This window comes from Scyliorhinus canicula, chromosome 6 (assembly GCF_902713615.1).
Source record: "Scyliorhinus canicula chromosome 6, sScyCan1.1, whole genome shotgun sequence".
In the NCBI taxonomy this organism is placed as follows: Eukaryota; Metazoa; Chordata; class Chondrichthyes; order Carcharhiniformes; family Scyliorhinidae; genus Scyliorhinus; species Scyliorhinus canicula.
The window spans coordinates 180,481,806-180,508,587 of record NC_052151.1 but is presented as its reverse complement, the minus strand read 5'-3'; the positions used below and the strand labels follow the sequence as shown (position 1 = coordinate 180,508,587).

The following is a 26,782-nucleotide window of genomic DNA, read 5'->3' as shown; positions in this document are numbered from 1 at the left end:
ATAAATGAACACAGATACTGACTTTCCCCACCACACTTTGGGAGCTCCCAGCCTGTCTCCTGCTCTCTCTAGTACTGCCTCCACATCGACGTAACAATCATCGTCTGTTTTCAGTAGCAATTTGAAGCTCGCCGACTCCACAGACCTGTTTGTGAGGTAAAAGAATTGGAATTCATGAAATTATTTTAAAAAACCTTTCCAGTAGATGTGTATGGTCAAGGGAGATTCAGAAAATGGGTGCTATTTCCTCCAAACCTTAAATGCTTAGTTACCCCCCAAAAAAACATCTCTGTGACTCCAGACCACAATCCCCTCTGTAACTAAAAAGAAAGACTTGCATTTCTATAGTGCCTTTCATGAGCTCAGGATGTCCTGAAGTCCTTCACAGTCAATGAAGTACATTTTGTTTTAAGTGTGATCCCTGTTATAATGAATACCGTAGCCAATTGTGAAAAGAAAGCTCCCTCAAACAGCCATTTGATAATTGACCAGATATTCTGTTTGTAGGTGTTAGTTGAGGAATAAATATGGGTTAAGATACCAGAAGAAATCTTCTACTCTTTTTTCAAATGGTGTCAGGAGATCTCTTATGTTCACTGAGCGAGCAGGCGAAACCTGGGTTTAACATCACATCCAAAGGTCAGTACCTCCAGCAGTGCAGCAGTCCTTCAGTCCTGGCACTGGGAGTGTCAACCTGGGGTTTGTGCTCAGGTCTCTGGATTGGGTCTTAAGAGGCAAGAGCGACACCCACTGAGTCAGAACTAACAGAGTGAACAAAAAATGATGAATATTCCTTACCACTGATAAAAGTGCAGCAATTTATGTGGCACATTTCTGTATGTATCTACCACATCTACAAAAACAATATCCTGATAGGTTTGGCTTTCTTTTTGTAAGGCAGCGTCCTCTTCCCTGAGCTTATTTTTGTGGCTTTCAAACCGCTTGGTCCGTGTGGTGAGGCTTTCCAAGAGCGCAGGACCATCTGAAAAAGAGTAGAGTGACAGGCTTAATCTGTGCTTGCAGCAATACCTGGCTGTCAAGTTCTCTATTAAATTTCAGACAATTATAATGGGAGAGGAGGGGGAGTTTATTGTGTCCAACACTATAAAGAGTGAACTTAAGAACTAGGAGAAGAAAAAGACCATATAGCCCACCGGGTCTGCGCCACTGTTCAATATGATCATGGCTGATGTTCCTCTTTACTTTCCCATCTGTTCATCATATTCCTTGATTCCCTGAAAGACAACATTTCTGTCTATCTCAGCCTTAAATATATATTGAGTTAAGTAATTTCTCATCTCAGTCCTAAATGATTGGTGCCATCCCGAATTGTGACACCCCCCCGCCATGTTCTAGATTATTCTAGATTCCTCAGTCAGGAGAAACAATCTCAGTATCGATCCTGTCAAACGTCTTCATAATCATGAATATTTCACCGAGATCGCCTCTCATTTATCTATTGACCCAATTTATTCAGCCTCTCATCCAAGGACAACCCTGTCAACTCAGGGACCAGTGGAGTGAACCTTTGTTGTATTGCCTCCAATGCAAGTAAATCCTCGTTTTCATATGGAGACCAAAACTGCACACAGTATTCAAGCTGTGATCTCATCAATTGTAGCCAGATTTCTATATTCCTATATTCCAATTCTCTTGCAGTAAAGATCAACATGCCAATTGTTTTCTTCATTATTTGCTTTACCTGCATGTCAAAATTTTGTGTCCCTTGTATGAGTACACGCAGGTCTCTCTGAATATCAACATTTACTTTTTTTAAATAATTTTAAAGTACCCAATTTTTTTTATTTTTCCAAGTAAGGGGCAATTTAGCGTGGCCAATCCACCTATCCTGCACATCTTTGGGTTGTGGGGTGAGACCCATGCGGACACGGGAAGAATGTGCAAACTCCACACGGACAGCGACCCAGGGCCGGAATCGAACCCAGGTCCTCAATGATGTGAGGATGAATATCAACATTTGAAATGAAATGAAATGAAAATCGCTTATTGTCACAAGTAGGCTTCAAATTAAGTTACTGTGAAAAGCCCCTAGTCGCCACATTCTGGTGCCTGTACGGGGAGGCTGGTACGGGAATCGAACCGTGCTGCTGACCTGCTTGGTCTGCTTTCAAAGCCAGCGATTTAGCCCTGTGCTAAACAGCCCCATTTTCAAGTTTCACGCCTTTTAGTAGATAGTCAGCTTTTTTATTCCTGCAACCAAAGTGAAACATTTTTCACTTTCCCACATTATACTCCATCTGCCACCTTGTTCCTCACTCACTTAACCTGAATATATCGCTTTGCAGCCTCTGAGTGTTCCTCAGTTTGCATTCCAACCTAGCTCTGTATCATCAAAAAAAAATAGGTACTTTACTCTCTACCTCTTGGTCTCAGTCATTAATATAGATTATAAATAGCTGAGGCCCCAACATTGATCCTTGCAGCACTTCACTAATCACAGCCTGCCAACTTGAAAATGCCCCATATGTGACTACTCAGCTTCCTGTCCATTTCCCACTCCCACTCCATGAGATCTTATCTTGTGTATTAACGTTGTGTGGCACCTTATCGTTTTGGAAATCCAGTAGTCTGCTGTTTCCGCTTTATGTACTCTGTTAGTTACAAAAAACTTAAATAAATTAATCAAATAGGATTTCCTTTTTGTAAAATCATACTGATATACTATGTTTTTCTTTATGGATTGTTAAGATTTCTTCACTAATATAGTACAGCAACATAATAAGCAGAAGGTATTATTAAAAATGTGTTCTCATGTGGCCTTTTCTAGCAAGGCCAGAATTTATTGCCCATTCTTCATTGTCCTCTGTTTGATTGGCTTCCTAGGCCACTTCAGAGGGCATTAAGAGTCAATCAAATTGGTGTGGGACAGGAGTCAGATATAGGCTCAGACCGGGTAAGAACAGCAGATTTCCTTTCCTAAAGGAACATTAGTTCAACCTTGAACCAGTTGGATTTTGAAAACAATTTGACAGCTTTGTGGTAATTTTTACACTAAAGAGCTGTTCCCATTTGAAAAGCTCAAGTTATTGAATCTTTGGGCCAATATCCCTCTGGCCAGTCATTTTCCTGCATTACTATTTAGGCAGCATCATTTTAAACCTAAGAATCTACAGAGTTTACACTAACATCCATTGCTAGGGTTGCAGTTTGGTCTTTCACTGACCTACCATGAATGGTATAGGTAAAGCCTCCAGCCACCGCAGCCACATTCTGTCCAAATCCATCCTGAATCATCTGCTTCTCTGTCTGCAGCTGAGCCTATGTACAAGCAATGCTTTGAATCAGGAGCAATTGAAACAGGGAAAAATGCAGGTCCAAACAAAGTGTGCCCATACACACGTACACACATATGTACACAGACACACGCTTCATTATCCAGTTACATGCTTTAAACACAGTTAACATTCCTTTCACAATGGCACAGTCCCATTCCTGCATTTAATTGCAGAAAAAAATCACTCCCTCCAACAGTGCAGCGCTCCCTCAGTACTGGCCCTCCGACAGTGCAACACTCGTTCAATACAGTCCTTCTCTCTTTGCAGCGCTCTCTCAATATTGTCCGACTGACAGTGCAGCGCTCCCTACAGATGGTAAAAGTTTCTACAAATATATAAAACAAAAAAGAGTGGCTAAGTAAATATTGGTCCTTTAGAGGATGAGAAGGGAGATTTAATAATGGGAGATGAGGAAATGGCTGAGGAACGAACAGGTTTTTTGGGTCGGTCTTCACAGTCGAAGACACAAATAACATGCCAGCGACTGATGGAAATGAGGCTATGACAGGTGAGGACCTTGAGATGATTGTTATCACTAAGAAGGTAGTGATGGGCAAGCTAATGGGGCGAAAGGTAGACAAGTCTCCTGGCCCTGATGAAATGCATCCCAGAGTGCTAAAGAGACGGCTAGGGAAATTGCAAATGCACTAGTGATAATTTACCAAAATTCACTAGACTCTGGGGTGGTCCCGGCGGATTGGAAATTGGCAAACGTGACACTACTGCTTAAAAAAAGAGGTAGGCAGAAAGCGGGTAATTATAGGCCAGTGAGCTTAACTTCAGTAGTAGGGAAGATGCTGGAATCTATCATCAAGGAAGAAATAGCGAGGCATCTGGATGGAAATTGTCCCATTGGGCAGACGCAGCATGGGTTCATAAAGGGCAGGTCGTGCCTAACTAATTTAGTGGAATTGTTTGAGGACATTACCAGTGCGGTAGGTAATGGGGAGCCAATGGATGTGGTATATCTGGATTTCCAGAAAGCCTTTGACAAGGTGCCACACAAAAGGTTGCTGCATAAGATAACAATGCATGGCATTAAGGGTAAAGTAGTAGCACGGATAGAGGATTGGTTAATTAATAGAAAGCAAAGAGTGGGGATTAATGGGTGTTTCTCTGGTTGGCAATCAGTAGCTAGTGGTGTCCCTCAGGGATCAGTGTTGGGCCCACAATTGTTCACAATTTACATGGATGATTTGGAGTTGGGGACCAAGTGCAATGTGTCCAAGTTTGCGGACGACATTAAGATGAGCGGTAAAGCAAAAAGTGCAGAGGATACTGGAAGTCTGCAGAGGGATTTGGATAGGTTAAGTGAATGGGCTAGGGTCTGGCAGATGGAATACAATGTTGACAAAAGTGAAGTTATCCATTTTGGTAGGAATAACAGAAAATGGGATTATTATTTAAATGATAAAATATTAAAACATGCTGCTGTGCAGAGAGGCCTGGGTGTGCTAGTGCATGAGTCGCAAAATGTTGGTTTACTGGTGCGACAGGTAATTAAGAAGGCAAATGGAATTTTGTCCTTCATTGCTAGAGGGATGGAGTTTAAGTCTAGGGAGGTTATGCTGCAATTGTATAAGGTGTTAGTGAGGCCACACCTGGAGTATTGTGTTCAGTTTTGGTTTCCTTACCTGAGAAAAGACGTACTGGCGCTGGAGGGTGTGCAGAGGAGATCCACTAGGTTAATTCCAGAGCTGAAGGGGTTGGATTACGAGGAGAGGTTGAGTAGACTGGGGACTGTACTCGTTGGAATTTAGAAGGATGAGGGGGGATCTTATAGAAACATATAAAATTATGAAGGGAATAGATAGGATAGATGCGGGCAGGTTGTTTCCACTGGCGGGTGAAAACAGAACTAGGGGGTATAGCCTCAAAATAAGGGGAAGTAGATTTAGGACCGAGTTTAGGAGGAATTTCTTCACCCAAGGGTTTTGAATCTATGGAATTCCTTGCCAAGTCAAATAGTTGAGGCTCCTTCATTAAATGTTTTAAGATAGAGATAGATAGTTTTTTGAAGAATAAAGGGATTAAGGGTTATGGTGTTCAGGCCAGAAAGTGGAGTTGAGTCCACAAAAGATCAGCCATGATCTCATTGAATGGAGGAGCAGACTCGAGGGGCCAGATGGCCTACTCCTGCTCCTAGTTCTTATGTTCTTAATACTGGTCCCCAATAATCCGGTGCTCCCTCAGTATTACCCATCTTACGATGCAGTGCTCTCACAGTAATGTCCCTTCAACAGTGCAGCACTCCCTCAGTACTGCCCCTCAAACAGTAATAATTTCCCAAATTCTGTCCGATGGCGAGGATGCATGGAATCTTGTGCAATCAATCACTTTTTTGAAGGACTCCTAACTAACTAATTTACTGTAACATGAGGATCGACTTACTGCAGAGAATCTAAGAACGCCTCCTCCACTGTCAAGCAGGACATCTGTGAGGTTCATGGTAATGAGGTACTCAGGGTCCTGGCTCTCCCAAGAGATGGTGCCTTCAAAGCCCTGTCAAAGAGAACCAACACTATATAGATTTTAGAGGAAGCACTGAGGGTGGCAGTTGTACATAATGTACTCTGGGTGGGGAATTTCAATGTCTATCTCAAAGAGTTACTCGGTAGCACCATTACTGATTGAGTTGGCAAAGTGCTGAAGGACATATCTGCTAGACTGTATCTGTAGCAGGCGAGAGAGCAAACAAGAGGGAAACCTATTAGAACTTGTCCTCATCAAACTACCTATCGCAGTTGCATGACAGTACTGGTCGGGGTGACCATTGTCCAGTCCCCGGGAAGACAAAGGCCCAATCAAATGGAATTCAATCCAGAAAAGTGTGAGGTGATGCTTTTGGTAGGGAAAACAAAGCGAAGGAATACTCAATAAACATGAAGATGTATAGAAGGATAAAGGAAATGAGAATGAATGTCCACAGGTCCCCGAAGATGGCAAGACAGGTGAACAAGGTGGTCAAGAAGGCATGCAATGCTTTCCTTTATTACACAAGGTAAAGAATACAAAAGCAGGGATGTAATGCTGGAACTGTATAAACGTTGGTTAGGTCACAGCTGAGATTTTGTGTACAGTTCTGGTCACCACATTACAGGAAGGACAGGATTGCTCTGGAAAGAGGACAGAGGATGTTTACAATGTTGTCAAGGCTTGAAAATTCCAACCATGAAGAAAGACTAGGTAGACTAGGATTGGTTTTCTTAGAATAGAGAAGGCTGAAGGGTGACTTGATTGAGGTGTATAAAATTACGAGCGGCCTAGATAGAGTAGACAGGAAGAACCTGTTTCCCCTAGCAGAGGCTACTGGGGCACAGATTTAAGGTGTTTGTAGAAGGATTAGAGGGGATATTAGGAAGAGCTTTTTCACCCAGAGGGTGGTGGGCATTTGGAATTTGTTGTCCAGATTGGTGGCACAGACACAACTGAATTAATGGCCTCTTTCTGTGCCATAACGTTTCTATGGTTCTACCAGCAGCAGCAGAATTGTATTCTGCCACAATCTGTAACCTCACAATCTATAACCTGATGATCCAATATATTCCTCACTCTACCATTACCACCCTGGCTGAATGTAGGAGAGCATACGTGGAGCAACACAGGCATACTTAAAAAAGGTGTCTATCTAGTGAATCTAACTTCAAGTTTCCTTCCAAACCACACACCATCCTGACTTGAAACAATATTGCTATTCCTTCATTGTCACCGGTTCAAACTACAGGAGGTCCCTCCCTACGGCACTGTGGATGTACGTTCACCACATAGCGTGGTTCAAGAGGCGGTTCACTATCTCCTTCCCAAGGGCTATTAGGGATGAGCAATAACTGCTGGAATGCTCTCATTCCAGTATAATAAATGTGGTTTGAAGGGACTGTAGGTGATGCCGTCAGTGTCGGTTTTTTGACGTGGTGGCTATGCATCAGTACAGCCATCCCATTGCCATAATCAGTGATGAATAGGCCTATGCAAGGGGAGGCAGCAGAATAAATTTGAAACCAAAGATGAGAGAATGTCACAAAACTATTTCCTAAATAGCTCATGGTTGTTCACAAATATATATAAATAATAAAATATCCCAACCTAAATAGAATAAAAGTGTCTGCCTAGATTGTGGACTCCATTCTCTGGGAGTATGACTTGAATCTACAACCTTCTGACTCAGGGGTAAGAGGGCTACCCATTGACCCAAGACTGACACTGATGACAGTGGCATTGATGAGATCAAGGACAGTGTTAACAATGCCAAGATATTACTGCTGCCTATAATGGAATGACAGGCTCAAAAGTGCACCCCTGCTAAACATTTTGTTCAAACTCTCTTTTAGTATATCCAGGTCAAGCAACTTAATGACAATTTGCATCAGTATAGCACTCCTTCCATGAAAGAGCATCCAAGAAGTATGCAGGAAGTAAAAGAATTTAAGAGAGGGGAAGATCAAAAGAATGAGCAGAAACTATGCATTATTAAAGGCAGGGAGAAATGTAACAAACCAATATGTCTTTGAAAGTGAGTATCAGAGATAGAAATATGAAGGCATCAGCCAAATTAGATAGAAACATACAATTTCTAGTGCTGGCGAGGTCTAAACCAAGGGAACATAAGATTCAACATTAAATGTGCCAAATATAGGGCAGAAAGCAGAAGATTTTGTTTTGCACAGAGGGTTGTGATGTTGTAATATTCAGTATCAGATTAAGTGATTGAAGCAGAGACCTCGTCAACAATTGAGAATGGATTAGATAGAATCGTAGAATCCCTATGATAGGTTGAAGGAGAGATAAATACCACAATGAACACCAAAGAGAGGTTGACAGAGACAATGAAGGCAAACACACAGTAACAAGGAATGTTATTTATGAATTGGCAATTCGGCCTTGGTACTGAGAGGTTGAGGCATCTAGGAGGGAAGTTAAGCAATGGGAAGGCAATTAAAGAAAATGGATAAGGTTAAGCATTGGCTTTGTAACATAGCAAAATAAATCTTAATACACCTGGCCGCTTGATGTTATATTTCTAACTCAAGTGTGTTGGGATGGTCGATGGAGCCGCATAATGATATTCCCAACAGAGCAGTCAGAATCATCTAAATATTAAGTTTGAGGATTGGAGGGCAGTCATCCACCAGGAAACAGGTGCTTTCCTTTGGAAAGAGGGTGAATGAATGGGAGTCCTCAAGGTTGCCATCATCCACTTCTTGATGGGCAGTTCAACAGGACCTCTGCAGAGGCCTGGGAAGCAGTCTCCCGTTTCCTAATTAGCCAGAGAACAGAGCATTTCATCACAAGACCTGAATAGAGTGGGGCAAAAGAGAGAAGAAAAATTTGGCAAAGGAATTTTGTATGCAACATAGGTGGGATTTTCTAAAAGTTGCTCAGCGTAGACAGTCCATAAAAAGAACAAAAATATCTTTAAACCTTCGCTCATACCTTAGGTAAAAGGAATCTTTCCACCGGTTTATACCACAGTTGGTTCACTTGTACTCCAGAGCTGAGCGGACTGAAGCGGGCGCTGACAATCACCTCCTGGTAAAACATTCACACAGTAATATGGCAATACCTACTGCTCGGATGTTTAGACACAACAAGCTAGAGTTCCAATACATTGTTACATAGCACTGCCTCATTCATTCTATTGCCTACAATACTCACTGTGCAATGTGCCAGCTAACTATAGGATAAAATAGCAAAATACCGTGGGTGTTGGAATCTTTTCGAATCTGGAAGAACCTTCGTCAAAGAGCATTTCTCTTCATCAACCAGACTTGAAATGTTAGCTCTGTTATTGCCCCACAGATACTGCCAGACCTGCTGAGTTTCCAGCATTTTCTGTTTTTGTGCCAGCTAACTAGTTAGTTACTCAAGCACCACCACCTTCTCAAGGAGCACACAGGACTATAAATGCCAGTCTTGACAGCAATGCCCATGACATGAGAATGAATAAAAACAAACGTAAACTCAAATAATTTGAGAGCTGCTGTTGTGATTTTACCCAAAATTAAAATGGACACCAGGGTTACATCAAGAACCATGATACATATTGGAAATATAAACAGATGTCAATGGGTCAGATACTTAACCAAAAGCTTGGTGAAAAATCAGCATTTAAATGATGAGAGAGGTAGGGAGAGACAGATGTTTAGTGAGGGTATTCAGGAGCTTGGAAATTAAAACACCGCCAATGATGGAATGATGGAAAATAGTGAATGTCCAGGGGCCAAAATCCGAGGAACGCAAAGATCTAGGAGGCTGGAGGAAGTTACTGAGAGTGAAGGTTTTTAGAGCCTGTAGGATGTTACAGATAGAGAGAGGGTTGTTGGGGCTGGAGGAAGTTACACGGAGAGAGAGGGAGAGTTGCAGAGTTGGAGGGATTTACTGGAATGAGTGCTGGCAGGGGTTACAGGAGAGGGTTAGAGGGCTGGAGGGATTTACAGGGAGGGAAGGTTAGAGGGCTGGAGGGGGTTACACAGAGAGGAAGGGTTGTAGGGTCTGGAGAAGGTTACTGGGAGGGAGGGCTGTAGGGGCTGAAGGAGGTTCAAGGGAATGTGAGCTTTGTGGGGCTGGGTTGGAGGTAGTGACAGGTTGAGTGAGGCTGGTCAAGCTGGAGGAGGTTATAGAGGGTTTAGCGTTACATATTGAGTGAGGATTGTAGGGCTGGAGGAGGTTACAGAGCGAGAGTTGAGTCCTCAAAAGAATAGTGATGAGACATTGCTAGACCAGGAGCCAATATATGATACTTAGCGCAAGATCGGCTTTTGGATGAGCTCAAGTTCATGGAGGTTGCAAGATGGGAAGGTGGTTAAGAAAAACACATTGGAATAGATGAGTCTGGAGGTACCAAAAATTGTGGATAAGGATTTCATCAGTAAACGGGCTGAAACAGGGACTTCGATAATGGGTTTACAGAGTTGAAAATAGCCGGTCTTATGATGGAGAGGGTAAGGGATTGGGAATTAAATAGGTTGTCATGACTGTCTGGTGGGACCTACCTCCAATGTGGTTTGGTAGAGTCGGACAGTCAAATTCTGATGAAAACCAGTTCCTCTTGGATCATGCAATACCCCAAGTCTTGTAATAATGATGGGATGGAGAACTCGGAAGTCAATCTTTGATACTTTGCTGCCAAGCAATGTGGAAGTAGGAGTTCCAACCAAATTGACAGCTTCAATTTCTTGTCCTATAACTATAGAAAGTAAGAAAAGGAGATATTGACATTTATATGGCATCTTTCACAGCCTTTGGAAGTCCCAAAGCACTTCACAACCAATGAAGTAGTCTTTGTTGCAATGTAAGAAACCCATCTCACCAACTCACCCAGAGCAAGATCCCACCAGCAAATTGTAATGACCAGTTCATCTGGTTTCATGATGTTGTGGGATTATTTTCCAGTTGGCGGAGAATACCGAGAAGAGCACTCCACCTCTCCTTAGGTATAGTGCCATGGGAGCTTTTATATGCACTTGAAAGGGCAGACAGGACCTTAGTTTAACATTTCACCTCTAGTGAGATGTTAAACTAGTGCGACACCTCCTCTCTAACGAGTGTCAGTTGAGATTTTGTGTTCATGTGTCTGTGGAATGAGACTTAAACCCACAATATTCTGGCTCGTAAACATGATCGACTTGGGTCACTGTCTGTGCGGAATCTGCACGTTCTCCTCGTGTCCATGTGGGTTTCCTCCGAGGACTCCGGTTTCCTCCCAGAGTCCAAAGATGTGCAGGTTAGGTGGATTGGTCATGCTAAATTACCCTTAGTGTCCAGAAAGGTCCTGGGTTACAGGGATAGGGTGGAGGTGTAGGCTTAAGTAGGGTGCTCTTTTCAAGGGCAGGTGCAGTCTCGATGGGCTGAATGGCCTCCTTCTGCACTGTAAATTCTATGATAGTCATGGTTCACAAAAATGTTGATGTGGATACACTCATCACAGAATCAAATTTGCATGTGTATTTTTCTTTGTAGTGGAATACTGACTACACGGAGAACTTGATACTCTACATTAAAGTATTGGCTTCATTATAAATAACATTTAGCTACATTGCTTCTTATAAATTCATACGATCAGCCTAGTAGGCCATACATTCTACTGTACCAGCTCCCTGATAAAGCTATTAAATTGGTCACATTCACCACTTTCTTTCCCCATTGCCCTGTAAATTAATCTTTTTAAGTATATCCAATTTCCTTTTGAAAGTTACTTTTTAAGGGGAGGCGCTGGCGTAGTGGTGTTATAATAATAATAATCTGGGCAGCACGGTGGTGCAGTGGTTAGCACCTCACGTCGCCGAGGTCCCAGGTTCGATCCCGGCTCTTGGTCACTGTCCGTGTGGAGTTTGCACATTCTCCCCGTGCTTGCGTGGATTTCGCCCCCACAACCCAAAAGATGTGCAGGCTAGGCGGATTGGCCACGCTAAATTGCCCCTTAATTGGAAAAAATGAATTGGGTACTCTAAATTTAAATAATAATAATAATAATCTTTATTATTGTCATAAGTAGGCTTATATTAACACTGCAATGAAGTTACTGTGAAAAGCCCCTAGTCGCCACATTCCGCACCTGTTCGGATACATGGAGGGAGAATTCAGAATGTCCAATTCACCTAACAAGCATGTCTTTCGGGACATGTGGGAGGAAACCGGAGCACCTGGAGGAAACACACGCAGACACAGGGAGAACATGCAGACTCCGCAGACAGTGACCCAAGCAGGAATTGAACCCGGGACCCAGTCGCTGAGAAGCAACAGTGATAACCACTGTGCTGCTGTGCCGTCCTCAATTGTTACTGGACTAGTAATCCAGAAACCCAGAGTATTGCTCTGGGATCCCAGGTTCAAATCCCACCACTGCAGATGGTGAAATTTGAATTAAATAAAAATTTGTGATGACCATGAAATCAATGTCGATTGTTGTAAAAACCCATCTGGTTCACTAATGTCCTTTAGCAAAGGAAATATGCCTTCCTTACCTGTCTGGTCTACATGTGATTCCACACCAATGTGAATGACTTTTAACTGCCCCTCAAGGGTAATTAGGGATGGGCACTAAATGATGGCACAGCCTGTGACGCCCACATCCGATGAACGAATTTAAAAAAAATTCAGCCTGCACATTCTTGATCATAACAATTTGCTTGTGTCAAAAAAATTCTCATCTCCCACCCGGGGACACAGGAAATGGGCTTTCCCTGACTCTGTACTTGCTTAATAAGTTAGATCGCTAACATTTTTACAGCTTCTTTTTTTAAAACTTCTTTTATTCCAAACAATGTTCAATTTTGACATACGGAACAGTCAATTAAATCAATACAACTTTTATAAAAACATCTCTACACCCAACCCCCCTAACCAGAAATCACGCCACCCCAGCTAACCCCCCTCCCCTCCTCTAAACCACCCTCCCTAATTGCTGATGACAAACAGCTCTGGTTGGGGATGGATGTCAGCCACCTAGAGTAAAACCCCACCTCAAGATCAAAATATATGAGAGTGGTTCGCCGGCCCCCTCAAACAATTCTCACATCTGTCCTCTACACCTGGGAAGAAGCCACTCATACGTGCCCTGGTCAAGTGTGCCCTAAGCACTATTTTTAAAAATAAATTTAGAGTACCCAATTCATTTTTTTCAATTAAGGGACAATTTAGTGTGGCCAATTCACCTACCCTGCACGTCTTTGGGTTGTGGGGGCGAAACCCATGCAAACATGGGGAGAATGTGCAAACTCCAACGGACAGTGACCCAGAGCCAGGATCGAACTTGGGACCTTGGTGCCGTGAGGCTACAATAACCACTGCGCCACCTTGCTGCCCTCCCTATGCACCATTTTAAACTGTATTAAACTCAACCTGGCACATGAAGATGTGAAATTAACTTAATGCAGAACCTCGCTCCACACACACCTCCTCCAAAACCAAACCCAACTCTTCCTCCCATTTCCCTTTTACTTCCTCCAGCGAAGCCTTCTCCATCACCGCCATCTGTCCATTTATGTCTTATATCGTCTCTTCCCCTATCTCGATGAGAGATAACACCTTATCCATAAGTGAAGGTGCCGGCAACCGAGGAAAAAAAGAGAGTTCCTTACGCACAATGTTTCACGCCTGCAAATACCTAAAAACATTCCCTCCCAGTAGTTGGAACTTCTCCGCCAGCTCCTCCAGCCCAGCAACCTACCCTCCACGTAAAAATTCCTAAATCTCTCAACCCCCTCCCTCTCCCAGGTCTTATATGTCAAATCCATCACAACCTATGGTTCACACAGATCAGCGCCAGTAGCGAATCAGACCCTAATTTAAAGTGCTGTCCGAATTGATTCCACATTCTCAGAGAGGTTCCCACTGGGCTCACAGAGAACCCGGCCAGAGAGAACGGAAGAGGAGCAGTAACAAGTGCCCTCAAACTCAAACCTTTACAAGAAACCTCCTCCATCCGCCCCCTTACCGACCGCAGATCCTTAAACCACCCCCCAACTTTCTCAATGTTTGCCGCCCACTGATAATATGTCAAATTAGATAATGCCAAACCCCCCTGACTGCCTATCCCTCTGCAGGAAAACCCTTCGAACCTGCCCAAACAAAAGACAAAATTAACTTGTTGATCCTACTAAAGAAATCCGGCGTTGGACTGGGGTGAGCACAGTAAGAAGTCTTACAACACCAGATTAAAGTCCAACATGTTTGTTTCAAATCACTAGCTTTCGGAGCACTGCTCATTCCTCAAGTGCCTTCAGTACTTCCCAGAACATGGAAGGTGAGACCACCTCATTCCTGGATAAAATCCACATAATTTCCAATCGCGGAAGCTATCCTCTCACCAACTTCTTGTCTGCGAGCAACACTGTACCCAATCTCCAAAGGGGTCGCTGAGCACAGCCCGTCTCCAACCACATATCCACATAGTGTGGGGTGTGATCTGATATTACAATCGCTGAGTACCCCGCCCCCACAACCCCAGGGAGTAACGACTTCCCCACCACAAAGAAATCAATACAGAAGTAGACCCTACGCACATGCAAAAAGAAAGAGAACTCCTTCTCCCTCGGGTGTCTAAATCTACAGTTTCCCCCCACCCCAATCTGTTCCATATTCACTAGCAGTTCCTTTGCCATCCGATGTTGTAAAGGATTTGAGGCTTGACCTATCCAGCCTAGGATCTAACACACAATTAAAGTACCCCCCCCCCCCCCCCCCCCCCCCCAATAATTAGCTGATGCTCGGGGATGGCCGCCAGCACAATCTTCATGAAGTCTGTGTCGTCCCAATTCGGCGCATAAAAGTCCACTAAATCATCGCAACGTTTGCCAACAACGAACTCACTATCACATGTCCCTCCTGATTCCACCAAAATATTAGCCACTGAAAACGCTCTTATTGATCAGCACCACAGTTCCCTTTGTCCTCGCATAAAAACTTGAGTGAAACACTTGCTCCACCCACCCTTTCCGCAGTCTTGTCTGGTCCCAAACTCTCAGATGTGTCTCCTTTTTAAAAAATTTAATGTACCCAATTCATGTTTTTGCCAATTAAGGGGCAATTTAGTGTGGCCAATCCACCTACCCTGCATGGCTGTGGGGGTGAGACCCACGCAGACATGGGGAGAATGTGCAAACTTCACATGGATAGTGACTCGGAGCCGGGTTTGAATCCGAGTCCTCAGCACCGTGAGGTAGCAGTCCTAACCACTGTGCCACCCCTCAGATGTGTCTCCTGCAAGAAAACCACATCTGCCTTCAAACTCTTTATATGAGAAAACACCCGGGACCTTTTAGCTGGCCCATTTACCCTCTCATGTTTCATGCAACTAGCCTGATTGGGGGGGTCTATGATCAGCATATCTCCCACAAGGAAGTCCGCCAAGATCCCAAATTGCATCGGCTCCAGGCCCGCACTGAAGACTCCCGTTCCCCTTTAACCAGTACATAAACCAAGAAACCCCTGTCGTCAGCAACCTGCTCATCCTCCCTCATAACCCCTCCCCCTCCTCCTCAGCACCAAACAAACTACATTTTTCCCAATTTCAATAAGAACCTGAATCTTTAGCTCTGTAGAAGTCTTTACAGATGCTTCCTTCTCTGCTCAGTATTTCTAGATTTTTATTTCTTAGAAATAGCATCGGCAGAGTGGTATTATCACTGAACTACTAATCCAGAGACCCAGGGTAATGCTCTGGGAACCTGGGTTCGAATCCCACAAATTTCAATTCAATAAAGCTTTAATGATGACCATAAAAACCACTGTTGTAAAAACCCATCTGGTTCACTAATGCCCTTTAGGGAAAGAATCTGGGGCGGAATTCTCCGCTCCCGGAAAAAATAGGGAAGGCCGTCGTGAACTTGGCCGAGTTTCACGCGGCCTCGGAGGCTGCTCCTCTCACCGTATTCACCCCCACCCAGGGGGCTAGGAGCGGTGCTCCGTTATTCTCGGCGGCCGGGCCTTGACGCTTGCCAAGAATGACGCGACGGTGGCACCTAAGTGACGTCAGCCGCGCATGCGCAGGTTGGCCAGCTACAGCCCGCGCATGCGCGGCTGACGTCACGACGGCTGACGGCTCAAACCCGCGCATGCGCGGTGGCCGTCTTCCCCTCCGCTGCCCTGCAAGACGTGGCGGCTTGATCTTGCAGGGCGGCAGAGGGGAAAGAGTGCATTGCTTTGAGATGCCGGCCCGACGATCAGTGGGCACCGATCGCGGGCCAGTTCCCTCCCAAGCACGGCCGTGGTGCTCACTCCCCTCTCCGCCCCCCACAAGCTTCAAACGGGCCTTTGGCACCCATGTTCACGACGGCAGCGACCAGGTGTGGTTGCCGCCGTCGTGAAACGGTCGCGAACGGCAGGCCGCTCGGCCCATCCGGGTCGGAGAATCGCCAGTCGCCGTGAAAAATGGGAGAATCGCGGGGGACGCCAGGGGGGCGTGAAATAAGTCGCCCGGCCCTCCCGCAATTCTCCCACCCGGTGTGGGGAGCGGAGAATCGCGCCCCTGATGTCCATACCTGGTCCAGCCTACATGTGACTCCAGACCCACAGTCATGTGGTTAACTCGATATGCCGAGCAAGCTGCTCAGTTTAGAAGGAATTAGGGATGGGAAATGAATGCTGGCTTAACCAACACCACACTTGTCCAATGAATAAAAAACACATGAAAAAAGCAATTCAGTAATCTCCAGCAAGACTGACCTGGCTTTGTAAAGTTGAGCAGTTGACAAGAGTAGGGATCCTCTCTGTCCTCATCAGGAATGTCACAGCCATAAGTTCCAATTATAAACTTTGCAAGGACACTGTAAATAAAAAGAGAGGGAGGGAAAATGTTGCATTTGTCATTGTTGTAATGCAAATTTGTAAAAAGCAAGCTCCCGTACAATCTATTTTTTGGGATGTTGGCTGAGAATGTTGGCCAGGACTCCCCTGCTCTTCTTTGAAATAGTGCTATGACTGTGCCATTTACATTCACCCAAACATGCAGATGGAACCTTGGTTTAACGTTTCTTCTGAAAGATGTTACTTCCAACAGTGTAATACTCCCTCAGTACTGCTCTAGGAGCATGTTCTCTGGATAACATGTTCATAAATCTCTAGAATGGGAATTGAACCCATGACCTTCTGGTTCAGTGGTATGATTGATCCAGTTAAGGAAGCACAGACACAGAGCACAGGGGGGCTGTTACGATCGTCCCAGGGCTCTAGAGGTGAGGGGAAAGATTTGATCCAGGGCACCAGGTGGGGGATTTACGGCAACAGAGGGGAGAAGGAATGGACCCAAGGCACCAGAGCACCACAAACCCAGGACATTGGCTGAGTGAGTGGGGAGAGGCAAGACCCCACGGCAAGGTGGGACAGTGGTTAGCACTGCTGCCTCACAGCTCCAGGGACCCGGGTTCAATTCCAACCTCACATTACTGTCTGTGTGGAGTTTGCACTTTCTCTCTGTGTGGGTTCCCTCCGGGTGCTCTGGTTTCCTCCCACAGTCCAAAGATATGCAGGTTAGGTGGATTTTCCATGTTAAATTGCCCCTTAGTGTCCAAAAGGTTAGGTGGGGTTACTGGGTTATGGGGATAGGGTGGAAACATGGACTTAAGTAGGGTGCTCTTTCTGAGGGCTGGTGTAGACTCAATGGGCTGAATGGCCTCCTTCTGTACTGTAAATTCTATGATTATCTCTGATTATCTACCCCGGGTGCCATGGGAGGTGATAGATCCAAAGCAATACAGGGGAGTGGGGGAATACAACCAGGGTACCGAGGGAAAGGGGGGGAATAGATCCAGGGTGACATTTATCAGGCTCACCATCAAATTTAACAATTTCAGATCTTAGCCAGTAGGGAATTGTTCTGCTGTTGTTCTGTAGACAGCTAAATTACATACATAACATTTTTCACAGAAGAAAGCCATTCAGCACACCATTGTCTGTGCAGGATCTCTGAAGGTGCGATTCACCTTGTACCAATCCGGCGCCTTCTCCACAGAGCCCTGCACATTTTTCCTTTTCAGATAATAATCCAATTCCCTCTCGATTGAACTTGCTTCCATTACACACTCAGGCAATGCATTCCTAACCACTTGCTGTGTTTATCTTGCCAATTATGTTAAATCTGCGCCTCCTCATTCTCGATCCTTCCACCAATGGGAACAGTTTTCCCCTATCTAGACACCTCATGATTTTGAATACCTCCATCAAACCTCCTCTCAATCTTCTCTTCAAAAAAAAGTCCCAACATCTCCAATCCATTATCTCATCTTTCATGAAGCCAGAACTGAACCTTTTAGGGTAGCATGGTGGTTAGCATAAATGCTTCACAGCTCCAGGGTCCCAGGTTCGATTCCCGGCTGGGTCACTGTCTGTGTGGAGTCTGCACGTCCTCCCCCTGTGTGCGTGGGTTTCCTCCGGGTGCTCCGGTTTCCTCCCACAGTCCAAAGATGTGCGGGTTAGGTGGATTGGCCATGCTAAATTGCCCGTAGTGTCCTAATTAAAGTAAGGTTAAGGGGGGGGTTGTTGGGTTACGGGTATAGGGTGGATACGTGGGTTTGAGTAGGGTGATCATGGCTCGGCACAACATTGAGGGCCGAAGGGCCTGTTCTGTGCTGTACTGTTCTATGTTCTATGGTTGTATTATCCACCAGACATCTGTCATAAGCTTTTTCATTTTCATCTTAATCCTTATATCTTTTATTATCTAAGGTGCTCTGAATTTGTGTTTCCTCCTGTTCTCCTTGACTGTGCCAGAACACTCTCTACTTTGAAGGCAGCCCATTGTTCAGTCACAGTTCTGGCAATCAACCTTTGACCAGTGGGAGGCAGTCAAAAATAAGATTTTACTGGCAGTGTAGACATGCTCCCACAAAGAAAAAATGTGGTACTGCCAAATCTTGAGCCCCCTGGTTACCCAAAAAAATGCAGAGTAAGATGAAGCAGAAAAAGAAAGCTTATGACAGTTGCAAATGGTTCAATACTGTTCAAAGGAGGAGTATAGAAAATACAGGGGTGAAGTAAAAAAGAAAATTAGGAAAGCAAAGAACCAATGCAAAAAATATTGGCAGGTAATATCAAAGAAAGCCCAAATATGTTTTACAGGGTGGCGGACAGCACGATGGCACAGTGGTTAGCATTGCTGCCTCACAGCGCCAAGGACTCGGATTAGATCATGGCCCAGGTCACTGTCAGTGTGGAGTTTGCACATTCTCCCCATGTCTGAGTGGGTCTCACCCCACAACCTAAAGATGTGCTTGGCAGGTGAATTGACCATGTCAAATTGCTCCTTAATTGGAAAAAAAAAGAATTGGGTATTCTAAATTTTAAAAAAAGAGTAAGGAACGAGTAGGGACTATCAGAGATCCACACTGTAATTTATCCGTTAATGCTAAAGATGTGGGCAGGGTTCTCAATAAGTTCTTTGTCTCTGTCTTCACAAAGGAGAGATAATGCAGATAGTTCAAGAAAAGTGTGAAATGTTAGATGCAATAAACATGAGAGGAAGTATTGGAGGGACTGACATCCTTGAAAGTGGATAAATCACCATGGTGGATGTATTGTATCCTTGGTTGTTACAGTAAACCAGGGAGGAAATAGCAGATGCACTGAGGATTATTTTCCAATCTTCGCTAGATACAGGCGCGGTCGCAGAGAATTGGATGTCAGCAAGCTTGTACCATTATTTTAAAAACATGTGATGGATAGGCCAGAATATTATAGGCCAGTCATTCTGACTTCAGTTATTGGGATCAATTCTGTGAGACAGGATAAACTGTCACTTAGAAAGACATGGATTGATCAAGGGTAGTCAGCATTCTGTGTTGGGGGGTGATTGTGTCTTACTAATATAATAAAGCTTTCTGAGGAAGTAACAAGGAGGATTGATGAGGGTAGTGCAGTGGATGTTTTCCACATGGATAGTAAGGTACCACATGACAGACTGGTCAGAAAAGTGAAATCCCATGGAATATAGAGGAAGATGACGCGTTGGATCCAAAATTGGCTCATCGACAAGAAACAAAGGTTGATGGTTGATGGATGCTTTTGTGAGTGGAAAGTGTTTTGCAGTGGTATTCCATAGGGCTCAATTTTGGGAGCCTTGCCATTTGTTGTATATATGAATGATCTGGACTTAGCTATGGCAGTTATGATCGGGAAATTGTAGATGACACAGAAATTTGGCCTTGTCGAGAAGAGGATAGCTGTCGACTCCAGAATGATATCAATGGTTTGGGTGAGTGGGCGAAAAGTGGCAAATGGAATTCAACCCAGAGAATAGTGAGGGGAAACAGCATTGAGAATATTGAGAGGGTTTGAGGAAGTGAGAAAACGTGGAGCGCATGTTCACAGATCCCCGAAGGTAGCAGGACAGGTGGGCAAAGTGGTTAAGAAAGCTTATGGAATGCTTTCCTTTATTGGATGAGTTACTGAATACTAAAGCAAGAGTGTAATGATAGAACTGAATAAAACGCTGGTGAGGCCACACCTGGAATTCTGTGTATGTTCTGGTCACATAATTGCTCCAGACAACAGAAGAGATTTACAAGAATACTGCCAGGATGTGAAAATTGTAGCTATGAGGAAAGGCTAGGGTTGGTTTCTTTAGAACAAGAGAGGCTGAGAGGAGCCTTAATTGAGGTGTACAAAATTATGAAGGGCCTAGATAGAGTAGACAGGAAAGACCTACTCCCCCTAGATTACCATGGTGGATAAATTTACGGTGATTGGCAGAAAGATTAGAGGGGACACGAGGAAAGACGTTTTCACCCAGAGGGTGGTGGGCATCCAGAATTCACTAACCAAATTGGTGGTGGAGGCTGAAAGGTTCAACTTGTTTAAAAGGTACCTGGGAAGGGCAGCGCAGTGGCGCAGTGGGTTAGCCCTGCTGCCTCACGGCATCGAGGTCCCAGGTTCGATCCCAGCTCTGGGTCACTGTCCGTGTGGAGTTTGCATATTCTCCCCATGTTTTCGCCCTCATAATCCAAAAATGTTATGGAGGTTATGTAGATTGGCCACGCTAAATTGTCCCTTAATTGGAAAAAATTAATTGGGTACTCTAAATTTATTTTAAAATAAAATAAAAGGCACCTGGATCTACACCTGAAGTGGCTACGGCTGGAAAATGGGAATAAAAGGAGCCGCTAGTTCCTTATTTCCCTTTTTTTTCACCAATGCAGGCAAGATGGACTGAATGGCCTCTTTCTGCACCATAACCTTTCTATGGTTCCACGATTCTAAGAGGCATTCTCACATCATTGTGTACTCTTATAGGCTACTTTTATAATTTAAAAACTCTTCAAAAAGAAAAGTTAAACACTCTAATAACATATTACTCACCGCTGGTTTAGATGCTGTAGATGCCCCAGCCAAGTTTTCCTGAGTGCATTGCGCAACTCATGATGGTGTCGAGCTGACAGTACACCTATCACAATATCGTACTGATCTGCTGTCCACTCTTGAAAAAGAAAGTCAACATTCAGAATACAAAGAAAGGACCGGCATTTATACAGCATCTTTCATGACATTATGATATTCCAAAGCACTCTACAGTACTTTTGAGAATTCGTCTGTTCTTCTTTAAATAGTACCATTGATTCTCATGTTCACTGAGAGGGCAGGCCTTGGTATAATGTTTCGTTCAAAAGATGGCACCTTTAACAGTGCCTCCCTCCCTCAGTGCTGCACTGGAACAATCAGCCTGGATTATGGCCTCACATCTATAGTATAGGTAGGACTTGTACCACAACTTTTGTATCAACCTTAAATCAGGAGTACTTTGAAAATTATAATTTCCCCCCCCAAAAATATACTTTAATTGTAAAATTTATAAATGTACATTACACAACAGTTCACAAAGTACAAAACAGATGTTTCTTCCAATACAATATCTTGCACTCTGAGGTGCCACACTAGACTTACAATTACAGGATATATTTCTACTACTCATTTCATGTGAAACATACAGCCTAAGGGGTTTTTGCACTGTTCGAGCCCCTCAGTATCTGAGCCTTACACAGTGGCCTTTCAGGCAGCTACCCCAAGCTTGTATGCACTTATAATGCAAAGGCTCTGTGTGGTAAAAGTCCATTTCCTCAGAAAACAGCAGAAAACATCAGTGTCCTCTGCAGTGTTTGTTTGAACAGCAAAATACCAAAAGTCTCACTTACAAAGAGTATCCATGAAACGCAGCAAACATAAGTCATAAACAAAATTACAGCAAAGTTTCCTGGTTAAAACAGGATTATTTCTTCAGAAAAAGTGTGGTTTGGAGGGCAGTTAAATTAGATAAATTATGAGGAGTTAAATTAGATAATAACAAAGTCATCGGACTCGAACGTTAGCTCTTTTCTCTCCCTACAGATGCTGCCAGACCTGCTGAGATTTTCCAGCATTTTCTCTTTCGTCTCAATATTTTTAGATGACTGACCCAGTTTCAAACAGACGTTGAACCATATCACTTCTTAAACGGTGAATTGCAAATATTTTTATGTTGGGAAGGGGAGCTTCTCTTTTTCCAATGAAAGGAGCTGTGTACAGTATTTTCTTCCCTTTTCCTTCCACTATTGTTTCTGTTCCATCTACCACCCCTGGCTAAGTGGAGCTATCCCTCAAAGTTGTTCTGAAACCAGTAAGTGCTATCTCACTGTGGGCATCTCACTGTGGTTTGCTCTAGTTTACCAATGCTGCCATTTCTCACATGACACCCCAGCCGAAATTGTGAACTCAATGTGAACAAAGACATGAACCCATGCCCCATTGCTCAGGGCCAGTTTGGTACAAACTGTAACTCACTGCACTGCTAATCCAAAAAAAAGGAAAGCTATCCTTTATACTCAGAGGTACGATGAAGGCCGATGACTTACAAAGAACTTTGCAGCAGAGAAGCCCGCCATTCTGCCCAATTGATCCATGTTAGTGTTTACACTCCCCACAAGTCCTTTTCATCACATCCCATCAAAGGAGCCTTTTATTCCTTTATCCCTCATGTACTTATGTAGCTTACCCTTAAATGTTTTACAAAGATTTTACTAATATAACGAGTTTCATAATCACTGAAAAGGATGTGGATAATACAACCGACTAGTGTGTGATACTTTATCACTCATTTACTCTTCAATTCTTCTTAAATTATCTTCTCTCCTGATTCATACTCTCCTACTCTTCCTACCTTTCCTCAATCTCTCCATTTCTGATTGGTAAGCCTTCCTTGAATTTATTGGTGTATACAATTTGAATATGGCAGTGAAGTTGTTCAACTCTTCAACATTTTCTAATGACTATAAAGAGAAACAGAAAGGTGAAGAAAGTAAAACACAAAACAAGGTAATTGTTTTATCCTCTTCCCACCTCAGTGAGCATTACTACTTTGTTAAATCATCTGGCTACATTTGACGCATTACAACTTGAATTTTTATGAATTAAAGTGAAAGCTTTATGACATATCTTAAATACTACATGCTGAAGATGTTTTTATCTTTTTGGATGTTGTTCTTAACAAAATACTGAACAATTTTATGATCCCATTATGCAGATTCAAGTGATGCACGGAAACAATTTTGTTGAAAACACTGAGTTGATTGAAGTAGTCTTTCATCACAAATCGTTTCATAGAATGTTAGAATAGCATTACACTTCATTGTAATCCATGAACAGAACCTCCTGCAGTAACCAGGGCATTCATTAATAATTGGCCTCAGTAGAGTTTCTCTCCACTCCTCAGTGGCGACTGTCAGATGGATAACAAATGGATGCAAATCAGGTGTACTTTCCCCAATCCATGCCATTTGAACCCAGGATGCAAGGCCCACCAGGTATCCAGAGTTCTTCCAAGGAAAGCTCCAGATTTGCTTTCTCAGCTGTGACCTGTGCAGCTGTTCACAGTCTGGATAAGCCCGAATCAAGTTGAATGTTCAGGTTGTACAGTTTAAAAATAATAAAGGTAATTTGTTTCAAACGTCTGTCACAGTGAGTCAAAGGTAAAATGTCTACCATCTCCAAGGTACAAGTTAGGAGTATGATGGAATATTCCCCAGTTTACGGGCTGAATACAGCTCTAACAACTCAAGAAGCTCAACACCATCGAGGACAGAGCAGTCCGCTTGATTGGCACTCCATCCACAAACATTCACTCCCTCCACCACTGACGCACAGTAGCAGCAGTATGTACCATCTACAAGATGCACTGCAGGAACTCACCAAGGTTCCTTAGGCAGTCCCTTGCAAACCCACTACTGCTACCATCTAGGGCAAGGCCAGCAGATACCTGGGGAAACCACCACTTCCCCTCCAAGACTTGAAAATATATCGCCTTCCTTCACTGTTGCTGGGTCAAAATTCTGGAACTCTCTCCTTAACAGCACCATGTGGGCTGCAGTGATTCAGAAGGCAGCTCACCACCACCTTCTCAAGAGCAATTAGGGATGGGCAACAAATGCTGGTGCAGCCAGCGACACTCACATTCCTTGAATTAATTAATAAAAATTCTACAGACGCTGGAAATCTGAAATAAAAACAGAATGCTGGAAATAATCAGATAATCAGGATGTTTCATGAAAGGTCAACATTGTTTTTCTCCCCATAGGTCCTGCGAGACCTGCTGAGTATTTCTGTCTTTACTTGTTACAATAAGTTTTCTGCTAGGTATGAGGGTTTAAGTCATGTCCATCACAGTCAATACCAAAAATACACAGCCAAATCTACTCTAGTCTCTTGCTCATCACAAAATATTTGGTTGTCAAGAATGCATAAAGGTTACCCAGTATTCAAGAGATAATCTGTTCAGTGGAACAAACTATCTCAATGCCCTAAAAGAGTCTAAGTTGCTGACAGACTTGTGGCAACAATTCCAAGGTCTTTCACAAGGATGTCATACAGTGCAGAAAGAGGCCTTTCGGCCCATTGAGTCTGCACCGACCCTCCGAAAGAGCACCCTACCTAGATCCACTCTCCCACCTAACCTTTGGACATTAAGGAGGCACATTTAGCATGGCCAATCATCTAACCTACACATCTTTGGACTGTGGGAGGAATCTGGTGCACCAGGCAGGAAACATTAGGGGGAGAACATGCAAACTCCACACAGTCACCCAAGGCCGGAATTGAACCCAGGTCCCTGGTGCTCAGGCAGCAGTGCTAACCACTGGAGACATTAATATATGACACTACACCCTTATATTTTTATCACATTGAAGGAAAACTAGTCTATGTCAATGGTTCACATTGTGCCTCCTTCCACACCCCTTTACCTCAATTTCTTTCATATTTGTTCAGGGGATGTGGGCATGGTTGGCTGGGCCAGCATTTTGTGTCTTTCCCTGAGTGGCATTACTCCATTTCAGGTGCAGTTAAGAGTCAAACACATTGCTGTGGGTCTCAAGAAGGCCAGACCAGGTAAAGATGGCAAATTGCCTTCCCTAAAGGACATTAGTGATCAATTTTTACAACAATCGACAATGGTTTTATGGTCATCATTAGACTTCTAATTCCAGATTTTTATTGAATTAAATTTCACTATTTGCCATGGTGGGATTCGAACCCGGTTCCCAGCGCATTACCCTCGGTCTTTGGATTACTATCCCAGTGACAATACTACTACACCACCGCCTCCCCTCGTGCTCACCCTCTGTGCTATTTACCACAACTTCTCCAGTGGTAGCGAGTACCATAGTCCCACTACTCGCTGGATAAGGATGTTTCTCCTGAATTCCCTACTGGATTAGTGCTGGTTATTAGTGCCAATTTTCTATTGATGGTCCTTTGGTTTTGGGACTTTCCCACAAGTACATCTTTCTTTTTCATAAGTGCCATTCAACTTTCCTGTGCTTATCCTTCTCCTTGGATATATTGTAAATCATCGTAGGTTGCACTTTGTTTAAATTGCCCTCCTGCAAGGGCAGCACAGTGACGCAGTGGTTAGCTCTTCTTCCTCACGCCACTGAGGTCCCAGGTTTGATCCTGGTTCTGGGTCATTATCCGTGTGGAGTTTGCACATTCTCCCTGTGTTTGCTTGGGTTTCGCACCCACAACCCAAAAGATGTGCAGGGTAGGTGGTTTGGCCAAGCTAAATTGCCTCTTAATTAGAAAAAATGAATTGGGCACTCTAAATTTTTCTTTAAATTGTCCTCCTGCTGACATGGACATGACATGACATGCTGGTTGTATGAAAAGAGGTGTCTCCCTGATGCTCTCGCATCTCATTACTCTCCAGAGGAGTTGCTTGAGTTATGGAAGAATTAGGAACAATAACTTTCTTTCACAAGAGTTTCTAGACAGTTCCTTAGCTACAGCCAATCCTAATATTCCACTAATTTGTTCTCACCTCTTCCGAGGGCAGTGACCACTGATGTACCGGGCCAGCGTCCTGGGAAACTTTCCTGTTCTTCTGTGAATCGTGTCATCACTCATATGAAACATGAAAATCGCTTATTGTCACAAGTAGGCTTCAATTGAAGTTACTGTGAAAAGCCCATAGTCGCCACATTCCGGCACCTGTTCGGGGAGGCTGGTATGGGAAATGAACCGTGCTGCTGGCCTGCCTTGGTCTGCTTGGTCATATGAGGGCAAACAGCCACGGTTTAACGTGCTGTTTGAAAGATGGCACCTCCGACTGTGCAGTGCTCCTTCAGTATTGCACTGGAAGTATCAGCCTAGATTATTGGCTCAAGGCTGAGGAATAGGCCTTCTAACTCAGTGGTGAGAGCAACACAGCTGACGCTTCTAGGAATCTTCAATTGATAAACTTGAAAGACTAACCAAGGAGCACTTCCCACCCTATATTCCATCCCTTTTTCTTCAGAGGGAGATCTTCAAATCCAGTGTGCTTTCATTAGGCAAAAAACAAATGGCCTGGAGTAAGGTAGAATGCCTATTTGCTTAATATCGTTCAATCTGTTAAAGACATATAGCGAACAATGATTGCCAACGAGCCAAGTGAGCACCCACAAGGCGGTGACCGACCACGTGCTTTGCAGCATTGCAGATGGTGCCCCTGCTGTCAATGAAGGCGCACGCGCAGTAAAGCAGCGAGTCTGCGGCGC

General features: G+C 43.9%; 1 protein-coding gene across 5 annotated transcripts in view; it reads right to left on the bottom strand.

Moving 5' to 3' along the window:
- b3galnt2 (beta-1,3-N-acetylgalactosaminyltransferase 2) overlaps positions 1 to 26,782 on the bottom strand; it is a 37,979-nt gene that overhangs the window by 10,840 nt on the left and 357 nt on the right. For 2 of the 5 annotated variants that reach the window (XM_038800545.1, XM_038800548.1), the window contains exons 2-9: positions 21,084 to 21,201; positions 16,458 to 16,564; positions 10,286 to 10,479; positions 8,727 to 8,822; positions 5,688 to 5,798; positions 3,189 to 3,279; positions 799 to 982; positions 23 to 145 (exon numbers count right to left, since the gene is read on the bottom strand). In XM_038800545.1, coding sequence (XP_038656473.1) covers positions 23 to 145; positions 799 to 982; positions 3,189 to 3,279; positions 5,688 to 5,798; positions 8,727 to 8,822; positions 10,286 to 10,479; positions 16,458 to 16,564; positions 21,084 to 21,201 — 1,024 coding nt within the window. Of the gene's footprint in view, positions 1 to 22; positions 146 to 798; positions 983 to 3,188; positions 3,280 to 5,687; positions 5,799 to 8,726; positions 8,823 to 10,285; positions 10,480 to 16,457; positions 16,565 to 21,083; positions 21,202 to 26,064; positions 26,628 to 26,782 lie in introns of those variants that run through there. The other 3 variants (XM_038800547.1, XM_038800546.1, XM_038800549.1) reach the window with 3 other exon arrangements.